Source organism: Lissotriton helveticus, chromosome 1_1, assembly GCF_964261635.1.
Source record: "Lissotriton helveticus chromosome 1_1, aLisHel1.1, whole genome shotgun sequence".
NCBI classification, from domain to species: Eukaryota; Metazoa; Chordata; class Amphibia; order Caudata; family Salamandridae; genus Lissotriton; species Lissotriton helveticus.
The window spans coordinates 120,295,760-120,313,251 of NC_136057.1; the positions used below are offsets into that span (position 1 = coordinate 120,295,760).

The window sequence follows — 17,492 nt, forward strand, 5'->3', positions numbered from 1 at the left end:
CAGTGTTAAAAATCCCCGTTTTTCATGTCCACAATGTCTCGCGCTGCGTGAGCAAAGCTGCGCAGTGCAACGCTAGGCGCGAGACCTAAAAAAGTATTACAAACGTACTTTAGTGCAGGAATTCGGTGAGATGCACTACAATGTGTTACACTAACCCCTGATGCGTGGCACTTGGCACGGCTGATACTTGGAAAATGCCTCCGCCCAGGCAGAGCATCATGAAAACTCTTGCACCTAAATTCAGAATCAACAAAGAACAGCTTTCACCTAGTCTAAATACAGAAAGGCAGACTCTTTGATCCCTAGAAGATAAGTGGAAGAAGCCATCAGCACCCTCTCCCTGTAACGTACAGCAGCCTAGGAAAAAGAAACACCAGTAACATTAAATACAGAAGCTGTTTCCCCTCAAGATTAAATAAAAGCACCTAAAAGTGATTGAATTCAGCAAACTCCTCCTTTACTCAAGCATGTCCCTAAATTGCAGATTTGTAAAGTGCGACTCATCACCCCTAAGTGTATCCAGGCGCTGGGGCCGTCGGGGCGATGAAGTGAGCTGTTGCCCAGAGTCACATGATGCTGAGCTGCGGCCAATGCTGGGGCTCGAGCAGTGAGCCCTGTGCTCCAGAGTCAGCTGCTCTGGTGGCTACGCCACACCTGTCCCCAGAGCCTCTGCCCCGGGGTCAGCTGCTCTGGCCGCTGCGCCACACCTGTCCCCAGAGCCCTGTGCCCCGGAGTCAGCTGCTCTGGCCGCTGTGCCACACCTGTCCCCGGAGCCTTGTGCTCCGGAGTCAGCTGCTCTGGCTGCTATGCCACACCTGCCCCGGAGCCCTGTGCTCTGGAGTCAGCTGCTCTGGCCGCTGTGCCACACCTATCCCCAGAGCCCTGTGCTCTGGAGTCAGATGCTCTGGCCGCTGCGCCAAACCTGATCCTCAATACTGATGCTGACTTGGGAAACTGACGGGTTTATTAAGTGGATGGAAAGTTGGATCCCGTCTTAAAACTGTGGCTGTCACTCCTCATATTTACATTTATAAATGAACTGACTCTCTTTGGTTTCTCTTTCATATTTACATTTACATTTATAAATGAACTGACGCTCTTTAGTTTCTCTTTCATATTTACATTTATAAATGAACTGACGCTCTTTGGTTTCTCTTTCATATTTACATTTATAAATGAACTGCTGCTCTTTAGTTTCTCTTTCATATTTACATTTATAAATGAACTGACGCTCTTTAGTTTCTTTTGCTCTTTTTCTTGTCTGGGGTGAAATGTTTAAACATTTAATTCAAAGATACATTTATAAACCTCTGCTTTGGAGTCAGTGGAGGCTGGGCCTGGAAAGACTCACTGCTGGTGCTGACTCTGCCACCAATGACCCGGAGACTATTCACACTCACAGGAAGAGAAGAGCTCCGCAGCCTCCTCTGTTTGTTCTGACTCTGCCACCAATGACCCGGACGTTATTACCTACAAAGGCCCGGGAGAGGCTCAGTCTGCTGCTGCTGGCGCTAACCCGGAAGTGACTCTGACTCTACTATTATTACTCTCACAGGTCAGGGAAAAGCAGCACGTGCTGACCCGGAAGTGAAACAGTTCAGTTTATTACGGAAGAGAAAGAAGAGGAGGAGAGAGGGTGAGACTGAGAAGGGGCAGAGGAGGGAAGGAGGGAGGGAGGGAGGGGGCAGAGGAGGGAGGGAGGGTGAGACTGAGAAGGGGCAGAGGAGGGAGGGAGGGGGCAGAGGAGGGAGGGAGGGAGGGGGGCAGAGGAGGGAGGGAGGGAGGGGGGCAGAGGAGGGAGGGAGGGAGGGGGGCAGAGGAGGGAAGGAGGGAGGGAGGGAGGGGGGCAGAGGAGGGAGGGAGGGGGGCAGAGGAGGGAGGGAGGGAGGGGGGCAGAGGAGGGAGGGAGGAGGGGCAGAGGAGGGAGGGAGGAGGGCAGAGGAGGGAGGGAGGGGGGCAGAGGAGGGAGGGAGGAGGGGCAGAGGAGGGAGGAGGGCAGAGGAGGGAGGGAGGGGGGCAGAGGAGGGAGGGAGGAGGGGCAGAGGAGGGAGGGAGGAGGGCAGAGGAGTAGGGAGGGGGCAGAGGAGGGAGGGGGGGCAAAGGAGGGAGGGAGGGAAGGGGGCAGAGGAGGGAGGGAGGGGTGCGGAGGGAGGGGGCAGAGGGAGGGGGCAGAGGAGGAAGGGAGGGGGGCAGTGGGAGGGAGGGAGGGGGGCAGAGGGAGTGAGGAGGGGGCAGAGGGGGATGAGGGCCCGGGGCAGTTCTACATGGCCCCTGTTTTATATGACTCCCTTCAGTTAGCCATGGGTCATTAACAGCACATTGCATTATGATATTTTAGAATCCATACTAACAGTGCTTAAACCTAAACTACATGTCCCAGAATGCTATGTTTCCTTGTTGAAATGTAAGACTTCATGGTGCACTGTGCAATGGGGTCACTGTGTGACCTTGTTATAGTACATCAAAGATTCAATCTGGTCTCAGTGTGTGGGTTTAAACTCCTTTATATTGGGAAAGGGTCCAGAATGGGTCCATTTGGGGTTCTTACTCATTTTCACAAATACACCCTTGTTTTTTTTATTTGGTTAGATTAACACACTAATGGATTAACAGTTGTGCTAGAAGGAAACAAAAGCGTATTTTTACAGAGAAATATTAGTTTAATCTTTTTAATACATTTTAAGCGCTTTTGCTCACAGTTCTATACATTGAACTCTTTGAATCCTAACTTTGTTCCCTAAAGTATTGTGAGTGTTTTATTAACCCCTTGGCTGCGGGCCGATTCACCCTCTGTGCTGGGGGGAGGAGGGGGCGCCACAGCGCCCCGGTGCCCATGACGAGCTCTCGTCATGAGCCATGTTTCTCGTGTGTGACCACGCCCATTCCTTAGAATGCCCAGCACAGCAGGGGAATTATCCCCGTGTCTGAGCGTTCTAACGGTCATGACGAGCTCAGCTCGTCATGAGCACACGAGAACTGTGGCTCATGACGAGCTCAGCTCGTCACGAGCGTGGGAGCGGTTAAAGCAGATTTATAAAGTCCAGCTAATTACCCACCGAAGTATCCAGGCCCTGGTAGCCATGCTGCTTCGGTGAATCAGTTCAACAACAAGGTCTTGAGTCCCTCCCTGAAGGGAGGTTGAGGCTGGAGGGGGAGGGGGAGGCTGTTCCAGGACTTTGCTGCAAGGTAGGAGAAGGAGCGTCCTCTATTGTTGCTTTGGCGGATGCAGAACGGTGTGAAACAGGGAGGTGAAGCGCAGATGTCTGAAGCGTTGGTGGAACCTTAGGTGGTGGTTGACGCATGCTGGTCCTTGGTTATGCAGGGCTTTGTAGTTGTGGGTCAGCGTCCTGAATTGACACCTTTTGTGGACGAGGAACCAGTGGAGTTTCTTGAGGTGTGGGGTAATGTGGGTATGTCTGGGGAGGTCGACTCTGAGCTTGGCTGCTGGGTTCTGTATGGTCTGGAGTCTCTTCAGGGTGTGTGTGATAATTCCTGCATAGGGTGTTGCTGTAGTCCAGGCGGCTAGTAACGAGGGCTTGAGTGATGGTGCTTCTGGTGCTGATTGTGAGACATTTGAAGATCTCTCGGAGCGTGCAAAGAGTGACGTAGCAGGTGCTGGAGACTGCGTTGATGGGTTTTTTTTCAGTGAGTTTGTCCAGGAGGATGTAGAGGTTCCGGGCATGGCCTGTAGGAGTGAGTGAGGATCCTAGTTTGGCAAACCACCAAGAGTCGGTGTTCCCGAAGATCAGTTCTTCTGTTTTTTCTGTGTTGAGTTTGAGGCAGTTGTTTTGCATTCAGTTGGTGACGCTTGTTCAAACTAGCTTATAAAACTATAACTTACAGTTCATTGAGATATTAAGGGTTCGTAGAACCCAGAGCAACATATATTTGGAGCTCCCTATTTAGAATACATTGGAATGTATTACCACTTTTAGGCTCAATTGAAGTCCCTGTGATGCCAAAAAAAGACTGAATCATGTTAAACCTTCAGAACCCGGGCCGGCAAAATCATCTAAAGGTCCAAGCTGGCTATAGTCCACCAGCCAAGTACTATCAAAAGAAAATTGCAAAAACATTGATAAAGATATTTATTTTAGAGTTTGGGTCTAGATCTTTTACTTGCAAAAACATTTTATGTGGATATCCAGCCAGCTTGTTATACCTATTTCCTAGAAACCTGCTACGTTTAGTGGACTAGTGCATAATATTACAAGAAAAAGGCCTATGCATATAGCACATTAAATTGTAGCTTTAGTTGCTGAAAATTTGTTACCGTCAATATAGCCCCTTTCACCATTGGCATTCCTTCTATAGCAACGAAAAATCAAAGCACTGCTCTGAAGATTTTCATAACTCCCCTTTATTTCTCTTCTCCTGCCTTGTATGTCTTCACTTCTATATGTGTGTAAACCTCTCCAGCTAGGCAGTTACCTGTGACCCTGCTGAGTAAGATAATGGGACCGGCCAGGATACAGGAAATGCACTGAGACTTAAAGAGAACAGTAGAGCGAGAGACATTAAGAACAGGTGGAAGGGAGAGACCGAAATAATGTAGAAAGATATGAGAGGCGGAGAGAGGAAAAGTATATAGAAAAATGTGAGGTAGCCAGATGGAAAGATGAAGAGTCTTAGATAGAGGAAGATGTGAAAGAGAGGTAGAGAAATAGGTAGAGTTTATGGAGAAGGTAATGTAGAGAGGCAGAAGAGGACAGTTTTCCAAGGGGGAAGGTGAAGAGAGAGAGGCAATGTAGATAAAAGGTGAATTAGAGGGAGGTAAAAGCAGCAAGAAGTGGACGATGCACGATAGAGAGTGCAAAATGGGAAGAGGTAGAGCACAACATTTCAGGTAACGAGAGTACAGAGAGGTGAAGTGTAGAAAGAGGAATCCGATGAAGAGCGAAACAAGGTATTTGAAAACCTATATGAACTAGAGAAAGAGAGGTGATGTTAATATGGAGATATCAAGTTGTGGGAAAATTAAAGAGGAAGAGACAGTTAGGTAGCGCGATCCGTACAGATAAAGTTTGAGAGAGATAGTTGAGATGGAGGGGGTGAGGTGAAGTGGAGAAGGAGTTCCAGAGAATGATGTGTGTTTGAGTGAAAGAGCGAGTGAGACAGAAAGAAAGAGAGAACAGTTCATGGTTGAGGTAGAGCAATAGAGGTAGCCAGAAAGTAGTAATATATTTAGAGAGGTGAAGGAAAGAGAACAGAGGTAGAGGGTGAGAAAGAGAGGTGGAGAGATTAGGCAGTAAACTAATAATGAGTTAAATCTAAAATGTATGTAGTGAGTGAGGGGTTGGTGGGGCAGAGAGAGGTGAGGCAGAGAGAAATTAGCTAGAAAGGAGAGGAGAATGGTGAGGCACAGAAAGGGAGGAGAGAGATGGTGAGAGAGGTTAGGTAGAAGCACGTGAAGAGAGGATGGAGGTGAGGTACAGCTAGAGATGAGTTTGTGCGAGAAGTGAAATGGAAGAACGAGAGATACAGGGATGTAATAGAGAAACAAAATAAGTGTGGTACAGAGATAGGGATACGGTAGAGAGAGTTGAGTAAGAGAGCTGGGATTAAGAGTGATAGATAAAGGTGTAGGTACAGACACTGAAAGAGAGGCAAGGGCATGAGAGAGAGGTATAGAAAGGTGGAGCAGAGAGAGGTATATTGGATGAGAGGTGAGGTAGACAAAGTTGAGGTAAAGAGATCAGAGATAAAAGGAGGGTGGAGGTACATATAGAAGTAGTGATAGGTTAAGCGGGCTGTGAGGTGAAGTACTGAGAGAGTGATGAAACACACTAATTTCACTGTAATTGCCACCAGCTGACGGAGAATGTGAGGGTTAAGACTGGGCAGACCAAGCGTGCACAAGAGAATGTGAGGTTTAAAACTGGGCAGACCAAGCATGTACAAGAGAATGTGAGGGTTAATTCTGGGCACACCAAACATGCACAAGAGAATGTGAGGGTTAAGTCTGGGCAGACCACGCATGCACACTACGGAGCAGATTTATTATTTTTTAGTGCAACACAGTGCACCAATTAGTTGGAGCGCGTTGGTGTGCGAGGAGGAGAAAGAAGCGCTGAGCCCGATTTATGAAATCTCCAGATTACGTACAGATGGCTTGGAAAGGGGGCACATGCCTAGTTCCGAGGGCCACCAATCCGGCGACCAAAATTCCACAGCCCTTTCAAACAAGATAATTTCAGATTTACTACTATTTAATTGTAACTTGTTTGTACTCATCCATTTGTTGATTTGGACCATACAGCTCTTGAAGCGAGCTTGGGTGCCGATGTGGTCAGAGTCACAGGTGACCAACAATTGGGTATCGTCAGCATAGGACACGGTCTGAAAGCTGTGTGCTCTGATGATTCCAGCTAAAGGAGTAAGGTAAAGGTTAAACAACATAGGACTGAGTGTTGAACCCTGAGGAACCCCGACAGTTACCGGGTAACTACAGGAGGTCATTGAATCGGCAACCACGATGGTAGACCTGTCGGCCAAATAGCTCTCAAACCAGGCATAGGCTTTCCTCTGATACCCACCTCTCACTGCCGATGTTTCAGAATGCTGTGGGAGATGGTATCGATGGCGGCAGACAGTTCTAAGAGAACCAGGACAGCCGATTCCTTTTTCTCCAGGGTAAGCCTTTATATTGTCAACAATCTCGACAACAGTAGTCTCCGTACTATGGGAGGCCCGAAAGCCACATTGTGAGAGGTCAAGTAGACCGTGTTTCTCCAGATGGACAGTTAGCCGTTTATTTATAAGGTGGTCTAGCACCTTCCCAAAGTAAGGCAAGAGGGAGATTGGGCAATAGTTGGCCGGAAGGTTGGGGTCTGCTGAAGGTTTCTTAAGAATGGGTTTGATATGAGCTTATACCTGTATCAGAGGAACCTTAGCTTGCTGTAGCGACATGTTAAAGATTAGGGTTAGATCATTGGCAATTAGAGGCATGAGCTTTGTACAGGGTAGAGGGGGGAAAGGGTCTCCAGGGGATTTTTGTCAGGCCTTCTGTTACTTCGGAAGTGGTTATGGATTCAAATTTCTTAAGCACAGGGACATTTATTGTTTCCGAAGGTATGGCCAACATGGACAAGTCGTTGACTGAATAATGAGAATCTGTATCGTCAAGGCGGAAAGAAGAATAGATGGTTTTAATTTAATTATTGAAGAAAAATTAAATGGAGTCTACCCACACTTGGGATGGAGAGAAGGAGGACTGTTCCACAGAAGGAGAGGTGAATTCTTGTAGTATTTTATAAAGTTCCTTGCTTGAGTGAGCAGCATTATTTATTCTTTGCGTTAGGTAGGACTTTTTTGCTAATTTAATATTTTTTATGTAGTTACAGTGAAAATGCCTGTAGGTCTTCTGATTTTCCTCAGTTTTAGTTATTCTCCACTGGCGTTCAGCTGCTCTACTTAATTGTGATGGACGGAGCATCTGAACCAATCAAACACTCACACTCAGTCAACAGATCTGGGTTTAATCCATCACCGTTCTTTAGCCCACTCTGCCACCCCAGTTCAGACATGGCCATATGCAAATCAGTCTGACCCTGTGCCTCATGGGAACAGTCCAGCCCGAACTGCCAAGCCATGCTTTCCCTGGACCGGATTCAAGCTTCCTAGGACCGGTTTCTGGCATTACAGCCGTCTTTAGCCAGACTTGCTTGAATCCAGTGGCAAAGTGAGCAAGGGACTCACTTCTGAGCATACCCTGCCAACTTATGGCGAACAAAGTGGTACAAAAGGGGGTGGTGATGGACGGAGCATCTGAACCAATCAAACACTCACACCCAGTCCACAGATCTGGGTTTAATCCATCACCGTTCTTTAGCCCACTCTGCCACCCCAGTTCAGACATGGCCATATGCAAATCAGTCTGACCCTGTGCCTCATGGGAACAGTCCAGCTCGAACTGCCAAGCCATGCCTTCCCTATGCCTGCTCGGGTTTAAATGGCAGGAGGGGGAGGGGCCAATGTTGTGATACACTCTGCCCAGACCGAGTGAAAATTCCAGTCAGATGCAGCTGGCAGATCGCCTTAAGTCCCTCCGCTCAACCGGCACTTGCCGTGGCGGCCCGGTAAACACTTAAACACTCCAAAGGTTGTGTTAGTGGTGTGAAGTGCAGTGCACATGCAATGTGTGGAGTTTGAAGAAGTTACACCGTTTCTCCGTGTTATCAACTACTTCAATGGCTTTTTTGACATAAAATTAACATACCCACAGTACTCTCACAATTCGATATTGAAGCCTTGCACATTTTCCCATATTTCCACCTGTCGCTAATATATGAAGTATCGCGTGTCTGTGGTGGTGATAGAAAGGAGGAGTTTATTTCTTACAGAATGCTCCACCCACAGATCTGCTTCCTCCTCATATACTGACACCTTCCAACTCCCTCAACAGCATTCCACATTGGGCGTTGCCTCAGAGACTCTGGGATGTTACAGCTCTGTTGAAGAGGCTGCAAGAACTTTGTGTGAAGAGTGAGCCGTGATTATTTGGGGTGTTACATGTGATTGTGCAGATCTGTGCCCGCCCTGTGTGTTGGTCTCTGGGTGTAGGGGGTGGCTGTGAATGGCTTGGACGAAGCCTAACCTTTCAATACAAAATGTATGGAAGTGATTTGTGTGTGCGAGACAGTGTGTATGTGCTAGTTTGTGTTTGGGCCTCTCGGGTGGATTAAATCTATATTAGTGTGTAAGCGACTGATCTGTCTGATTACTTATTTCCAGTGTGTCGGTCTTTGTGCCTGGAGATGAATTGTGTTTCACTTGTGTGTGTGCACGACAGAGCACAATGCCTGTGTACATGTGCAGCATTGCAGTTGTGGTTAAGAGATATTTGTTACATTAATCCATTTATAAATGAGGTGTGAGAGTTGGAGTTTGTGTCACGTCTGTAAGTCTATAAGTAAATTGAGTTTTTAAAGAGCAATGTGTATTTGTGCGTATGTGCTGCAAACATTTTGCGTGTGTGTTGCAAGCAGTTTGCCAAAGACAATATTTCTCATATTCAGCATAAGATCTATTGTCTTTCAGGTACACAGATTTCAGTATCTCCCCCATGCTTATCTCAACTTTAGAAGCAAATGGCGTGCATGCCAGCCACACATATAGAGTAATCTGGTACTCAACAGCCCTCACTTTAGACCAACAAACAATAAGACTCTTCTACATCCTTAGATTGAGCAGTCGTTAAAAGCGGGTTTACTAAACCCACCCACCCTAGGCAAAGATAAGGTGGAAATACTCCAATTATTAGAATCTCCTAAGCCGGATATCCTGTTCTTAACTGAAACCTGGTTGTCTGAGGAATCTACTCCAGATCTCCAGAAGCCATACCCGAAGATAACCAAAAGAGAACACGCTCAGAGAAAGGAGTGAGATAGCAGCAATTATTCACCAGTGGATTCACACATCTCTGAAACAAATTACTCAAACTGAAGGGGTAGATCAACTTCTCTTTCTCAATTGTCGAATTGATGACTTTAACTCAGACCCTAAAGATAATGAATTTGCTGAGTTAATGGTGTTGAGTTTACACCAACGCATTACATGCTCAGCTCACATAAAACGAAATCCTTTAGATCTGGTCTTGGCGTATAATTCAAATTGACCTAATATAATTGTTGTAGAGTAGGGTCTGCAATCCTATGATCACCCAGATTTTTGCTTTTTGCTTCACTGGTTTACGACTTCCCTGGCTGTGGGCCTGCTAATCAGACCCACAGCCTAGCTGTTCTCTCTACTCCAAATTGTACCCAGGTACTGAATTGGCACTGGGCCCTCTCTGAGTCCCTGTACCCAGGGCTGAGGTGCACCCAGAAGTCTCCCAGGGGCTGCAGAATGTATTATGCCACCCCTGGGCTGACTAACTAAACAGACACAACTGGCTGCTTGACAGCTGGGGGCAAGGTGGTGTAATCACCCTTTGCTTTAGATATAGTATACCTATATCTAAACCTATATGGACACACAGATCTCCTATCAGTCACTCCTATGGCAGGCCTTAACAATCCTGAAGGCAGAGTGCTTGGAATCGTGTGAGATGGTGCTCTGGCATGAGCTGAGCCTGTCTGCGGCTTTCGGGATCTATCCCTTAGCCGTTTTCATGATAGCGTCAGACCATATACTCTTAAGTGCCTTATAATCCTCGCGGTTATGGTAACTTTGGTCTGACATTATCTAAACATGTCTTGTAAGGTGTCATACGCTTTGGAATACTACCCCCTCGCCAGTTCTGGCGACGGGGGTAGCATTCCACCCCTCTAGAGGGAGAAGACATGTTGGTAACCTGTAACCCCGGTTAAAGTCGAACATAGCCTCAGCTCCACAAGATGGATGCTGCCACTGAGACACAAGTCTGCCCTCCTGCTGCTGGGAGTCCTCCCAGCGCGGGAGGCAAGGACAAAGGGTTTCCTGCCAGGGGCGGTGCCAGCACCATCCCAGACAGGGTTTTGTGTATCCCAGGTAGGCAGGGCTATAGAGGAAGGTGACTGCAAGTGGCACCCCGGTGCTCACTGTGCATATGCCGGCTAGAACCAGTTCCAGGGGCACACCAGCCCCTGAGCTGGGGAAAGCCCGGCATGGGAGAGGGGTGTAACCACCCCCTTCCTAGTCCCACCCATAGGGCAGGACTTAGTCGCGTGCCAGCCCCCTTTTGCAGGATAAAGGTAGGAGCAGGCCCCCTTCCAAACTAGATCAATCTTTGAATCCTGAACCGACTTTCTACGAGAGGAACTCAAGACTCTTCCCAAGATTTCTCCCTTGTGACTAAGGAGTAGTCACCCTGCAGCAGCAGGCACCAACCAAGCATCGCGGTTTGCTGTAAGTCTCTCCTCCGGATCAAGACTGCCCAGCTCGACGAGAACCGGCTTCCCTGGCACCTCTGACCTCAACCTGCATCATCAGCCCAGCTGTGATCCGTGGGTGTGACGAGACCTCGAGGGACCGGCCATCTTCGGAACTGCACGACGCTTGTCCAGCACGACCACCGAGTGACCCTCGACTGAGTGCTTTGGGGTAAGAGAAGCCCCGACCCTGAGCAGCTCCAGCACCGAAGTACAGCCCCCTTGCATCCACGAGATCTGCGTGGGGCCCTTCTGCTCTTTGCTGCTCACCGCGTTGTCCAGGTCACTTGCCCGTTGGCTAGTGGCCCTCTTACGACGCTTCACGACGACAAACACCGCTGGTCTGGTTGCTCCAGACAGGCCCTTGCTCCCCTCCAACAGAGGAGCACCCCGGACCCTCCTGGTCCACTCCAGACTCCATTTTAAGTCTACCGCGTGGGCATGCGTTTGCCAAGACTTGTTGCCCCAATCCTGGGTCCAGCGACGTCGACAGCAGATACCTTCGTGGGACAGCTCGCACCTCCATCCTGGTCGCCGACAACGCCTCCTGGTCCGAGAGACTCCAGAGCCCAGCAGCGCCCACTCACCTGGTCGAGGTGACTTCGCCCAGTGCCACTCTGGTGCCCACTTAATCACTGGCTAGTGATTCAGAACTTGGTCCCCTCTGCTTACAGGTCTTCTTCTTCCCTGATCCAGGCTTGGATCTCCACGAACTTCTTCACTGGCCGCCTGCCAGCAACTTCTTTTCTTCAGGCTCCTGGTTCATCAACGAGGGTTTCCGACGAAACTTGAACCCTATGCAGCCGCAGCCCCTGGGCTAGGTAAACCGAGTACTCCGGTGCTCCAGCATAGTCCAACACCCTAAGTGTTCGGATCCACTCTTGTTTTCGACCCACCTAGTCGGGTTCGCCCGAGAACAGTAACTTTGTGATTGCTAGTATTCATAGACTTGTTCCCGCATTACGCGTGAGAGTTCCCACTCTGCACACGGCGTCCCTAGGCCTCCTGCTTACAATCCAAGGGTTCAACATTGTAGGCCTAGCGTTTCTACAGTCTAGAAAAGTATTACTTACCTGCTAGTAACTCCGCATTCCACTTCTTGTGTATATGGTTTTTCGTGCCCCTCGGGCATTTGTGTAAATTGTGCGACTTTCAGTATTTCTTTAAGAGTTTTGTTGTGTGCTTAGCTCCCTGTCTCATAAAGAGCCAGGGTAGTCTTGTTATAAATAAATATACTTTATTTTTGATAACAACTTGTGTGGGGTCCTTTCACTTGGTGTTCAAGGGGTAATGTGATGGTAAAACAGCTGGCTTAACACGCCCTCTAGAGTTTAGCCTTAGACTGCTCGTATCCATGCTACTAGGATAGCTGGTCTATAAGGTTGACTTACAACCAAACATCAATAAGGGTTGTTTGGACTGATACATAGTGATCACTAGAATAGTGAGCACTGCATATCAGGCCAACTTCCCACAATAATGATCCATCCTTGCATATGGTCCAATCATTATTTGATCAATGTTTTTGTTCCGGTAGATTTTTCTAACTTGATCCACAAGCAGGAAATTAAAACAATATGCACATAGTGACACACTAATACAGAGCCAGTGTTATCAACACTTTCAACCCCCCCTCTTCCCATCAATTGAAGACATTCTCTCAAAAGAAAAGTAATCCACTCTGTGGTTCAGACGTGCTAGTGGCCCACACCCCTCAAATCCAACAGCGTGTTATAAACCGCACCAGACCAGTGCCCTGGTACAAGCCAGAGTTAAAGGAGGCAAAACCTGCATTGCGTCGACACTGGCAGGAGAGGGATGATGAAGAGAGCAAAATCTAATTTAAAAGTGAACTTGCAGAATGTGAAGGCAAAACCGCACATGCAAAGCCCTTTTAATAGACAAATAATAAAAATAGTTTTGTGATATCCTGAATGATTAGTCACCCCAGATGAAATGAGAACTTCCCTGACTCCTATCGAGACATTCTGTGACAATCTAAATACTTAACAAAAACATTCTTTAAAGATAGTATAAACAAATACAGCAGCAGTAGTTCTGAAGTCGAGTCTCCTTATCCTTGTTTGAGGAAATAAACAGGCTTCATGAATTTATGATCAAGGTCAAATCCGGGTCTCCAACTGACCCTTGCCCTCCAGCAGCCATGGAATCTCTGAGCTCATCAATCAATCAATCAGCATTTATAAAGTGAACCCCCAAGGATATCTGGGCGCTGAGGGTGCTGCGTCTCTGTCGAAAAGCGAGGTCTTGAGCAATCCCCTGCAGAGCGTTTTCATCAATTCAGCAGCTCAAGCTGTTGCTCCAAGCGCGTTTCAAAAGGCTGTAGAGCTTAGGTCACTGAAAAACCAGGGAGAAGTCCCGGATATAACCAAGAATTATAGGGTAATACCTCTGCTCCCTTAACCTGCAAAAACTATTGGTCAGAGAACTGTCTTCAAGAGCTTCCAGGCTTTATAACTATACCTACTCTCAGTTGTTGATTTGTGTGGGCAGAATGTCCGCCTCACCACTCCAGTTTCAAAATATGATGCAATTTAATGATTACTTGATGAGGTTGAATCAGCTAAAACTGAATACTGACAAAACTGAGATTGTAATTTGAAAGAATAATACCAATCTTTGGAACCAACTTTACTCTCCAACAAAAATTAGATTGTTACCGGAGCCTAAATCCACAGCTAAAAGCCTCTGAGTGATAATCGATAGCAATCTTAGCAAGACCCAGCTGCTGAAGCAGTAGGATCTAAATACAGATTTGTGCTGAAACTGCTTGAGAAAATAACCCCCCTTCTCCCGCTTTAGACAAGAAAAGCAATAGTGGTGGCCGCAGTCCTATCTAGATCTCATCATGCCAACCGAGTATTTGTAAGAATGCCCAGTATCACCATTCATAGCCTACAAGTAATTCACAGCGACACAGATTGTTTACTACATCATCTTCAGAGGTCGGCACGCGCCACACCTATATTGAAATAACAAATCCACTCCGAGACCCTCTGCCTCACCTCTAAAGGGTCGAGAGGTCTAGCCCCTCACTTCATTACACGCTAGGTGGAAATGCACACACCCGTACAAAACCAGAGATCACCTCACTTGAATTTACTTTCTATTCCAAAATTACAGAGGATCAGATCAGGTGGACGCAGCTTTGTGGTACAAGCTCCTTCCATTCGGATCTCTCTCCCAGCGAAATCCATTTTGAATCTAACTTCAAGTGTTGTCCCAGAAATCTGACAGCCCACAAGCCTATTCATGCTAGATTCTTCCCTGGCCTGATTGGTTGTCTCCTCTTTTATGTATTTCTGATTCAGTGCCAAGAAACCCCCAGGTTGAACATGCTCTCTTTATATGCAATGACATGACAAGCATTTTGTAGATCCTGTAGAGGTTTAGTATGTTGGCGCGTGCTTCAGTCACTGAACTGAATATTGCAAAAGAGAGCTGTACAGTGCAAGTGAGGATGATAGCGCAGTCTTGTCTGCTAGGGTTTTATAAACCTTTCATTGCTGCAAGGCTGTTACAGTATTCATTTTTTTTCATAAAAGTGTGCAATTTGAGCAGACCAAGGAACAGACATAGTGTTGAAAATGCAATGTTATAGATATTGTTAAATTTTAATGATTGAATTTTTTTCTGGTTTTAGAAATTCGCAATTTCCTCTGATCACACTGTGTTGGTGAGACGGGAAGGAGTATTTTGACCTAGTTGTCCTGTGATAACGTGTTGTCTTTTCTCTTTTACTCTCCTCTGCAGACACTTGAGACTTGAAAATAAAAATACCGGAATGGGGAGAAGACGGGCTCCAGGAAAGAAAGTGACAGCGCAGTGTTCATGTGAATCCATAAGAGCCACAGTCCCGTCTTTACCTCTCCATGACGTCTCAACTTCAAGATCCCGAAATGATGCTCAAAGGGACCCGGACCTGGAACTGCTTTCGGAGAACCTGCCCCACATTATCCTTTTATCCATGCTGGAGGAGTTGGAAGCCAAACTGGAGAACCTGATGAATACTGTGAAGGACGTACCTTCTAGAGTCGCTGGGCTGATAAAGAAAATCTGGATAGAAAAGGATCAAGGTTCCCTCGATAATGCTGGAGTGACTTTGAAGGTGGTCTGTCCAGTGAGCATTAGAGATTGTGCTGTTAGCGGTTCTCCTGCGACACCTCAACTGGACGGGCCAGGGGAACCGAGCTTGTGTCTTCAGCCAGTGTTCTCTGACGGGCATACACCAAAGCAGGACTGTACGATCTCCTCGCCAACCTATCTTCAAGGGCGTCCAGAGGAGCCAAACCTTTATGTACAGCCAATGTTTCCATATCGATGTGACCCACAGCAGGACCAGTGCGTGCAACCTGGGTTTCCAGATGTACATAAGTCGCAGCAGGACGAGTACATGCATCCTGGGTTTCCAGATAAAAATGGAGTACAGCAGGATTGTACTTTATCCAGTTGCCCTCAGACAGATCCTCCAGGCAGATCATTGGAGGCAAAGCGGTGTCTTCACTCGGAATGTGTTGATGGCCAGGCACCAGAGCAAGACCAGAGCGTACGGTCAGCGTTCCCACAAAAGAGGGAACCAGATGGGCACCTGAAGCAAGAACCATCCCCATTGTCTGCTAATAGCTGGGACCAGCAACAAAACCTTTGCCCACACCCACTATTTCCTGAAGGACACGAACCACAGCAAAACCACCGTATACAACCCACGCTACCAGATGGGACCGGACCTGATGATCCCTTGGAGGAAGAATTGATGTGTTTTGATTTCCAAGATCCCCAGGAGAACCGCAGCCTACAACCCCTGTCACCTGATGGGATTTCACCAGACGAACACTTAGAGTCTGTTCTGTTGTCCTTTGATGATTTGGGGTCACAACAAACCCAGCGCCTACAGCAACACCTATGCTTAAAGCAGGAACTTCCTTATGCGCAGGATTCAAACGTGAACTACGAGCTAGAATCAATGCGTCCTGAAGCACAGGAATCAGATAAAAATGACAATCTAGAATCGGCCTTTACTGATGCACACGGTTCAGATCAGAAGTACAATCTAGAACCACTGCACACTGCAGCACAGGACCGAGAGCTAGAGTCAGTGCTTCCTGAAGCACAGGAACCAGATCAGAACAACACGGTGGAACCACTGCACCCTGAGGAGCAGGATTCAAATCGGAACTACAAGCTAGAAACTCCCTGTACTGATGCACAGGGCTCAGATCAGAACAACAAGTTACTGCACTCTGAATCACAGGATCAACATCAGAACTGCAAGCCAGAACGGCTCTGTCCAGAGGAGCGGGGTCAGTCTGTGCCTCCATCATTCCTAGAACTTGATACAAATACTGCAGATGAAGACTCATTGGAGAGAGGAAATACAAAATCACATTTATTGCCGTCCAAAGCCACCCCAGGTATGTGTTTCGCTATACATGGACACGCGGAGTGCACTAACACATGTAACCTCTTTAAAATGCATATGGGCAGATTTTAGAAAGTCTCCAAGGGGATCATTTTGGCTTGGATGGAACCCCCTGAGCGATACTGACCAGAGTACGAGTACACAGGGTGCAGATGTGTCCCTGCATTCTCCTCCTCTGGTTCCACACAGGATTACATCCTTCCTGTGCAGGAACAGGCCTGGTTATGGGACTCTGCATGAGACAAGTAGGCCAGTAGCTCTCGTCCTTCCTTGTCCGTCCCGGTTCCAGGCTGAGGAACTGGAAATAGCGCTATTCATGGGAGGAATTACTGGCCGGAATCACACTTAATAGTCAGATGCAAGTGATGTGGTGTTCATTGAGAATAGTTAAGTATCAACAAGAGAGAGAGGGCATGAGTAGGCACTCCTGTACCCCAGACAAAATTGCAAATAACAACAGAGGAGTGACTCAGTGCAAAGAAAGAAAAAAGTGCTACCTTAGCTCAAAAAGAGAAACTTGCTTGTTCACTCAGTACTGTCAATGCGGTCGTTACTCCCACAATCACACGTACATGGTGTCCAATCTCTGTCCCCCTGATAATACCCACCGAGGTACCTTACCAGGAAGTAACCATCGGGTACAACACTCACCTACACATAACATAAGAGCAAGAAAGAAAAGACTCTTCTCTTTAAGAAGGACCCTCACTCACCGCTAGTTGGTGACATGCTTCATCATCGGGTCCCCGCTAGGGTGACCGAATGTCACCCCAGCGTGCTACAACGCCTGGTTACAGCGGAGCGGGATGTGGTGAGTGTAACAGTGCCCAAATTAGGAGTGACTATAAGTGAGTGTGCCAGTGTGATTAAAAAATGCGAAGGTTGTAACCTTTACAAAAATCTTTAATAATGGCCAACCCGCATTGGATTAAAAACAAAGTGAACGGACTTCGCAAGGTTCTGAATTAGGGAACCGGAGTCCTATAAAGTATCAAAAATGGTCAACATGTTTCTGCTGTATTTAGTTGCAATTTGCTCAGCATTCGTCAGGACCTAGCAAAAAGTCCTCCGGTGGTATGTGCGCGCTAAGGCGCACCCTCCCGTGAGGCTCTATATGTGATTTTTTTTTTTTAAAAAAGGTGTGAAAATTCACACGACAGTATCCATTATTATTCGCTGCTATTTGCAGGAATAATCATTGA

The 17,492-nt window shown here is 47.4% G+C and overlaps 1 protein-coding gene across 1 annotated transcript in view; it reads left to right on the plus strand.

Moving 5' to 3' along the window:
• Positions 1 to 1,596: 1,596 nt before the first annotated feature.
• LOC144768111 (uncharacterized) overlaps positions 1,597 to 17,492 on the plus strand; it is a 53,848-nt gene continuing 37,952 nt past the window's right edge. Inside the window, exons 1-2 of the mRNA XM_078651523.1 lie at positions 1,597 to 1,636; positions 14,625 to 16,282. Of these exons, the coding sequence (XP_078507649.1) occupies positions 14,656 to 16,282 (1,627 nt within the window). The 5' untranslated portion in view covers positions 1,597 to 1,636; positions 14,625 to 14,655. The remainder of the gene's footprint in view (positions 1,637 to 14,624; positions 16,283 to 17,492) is intronic.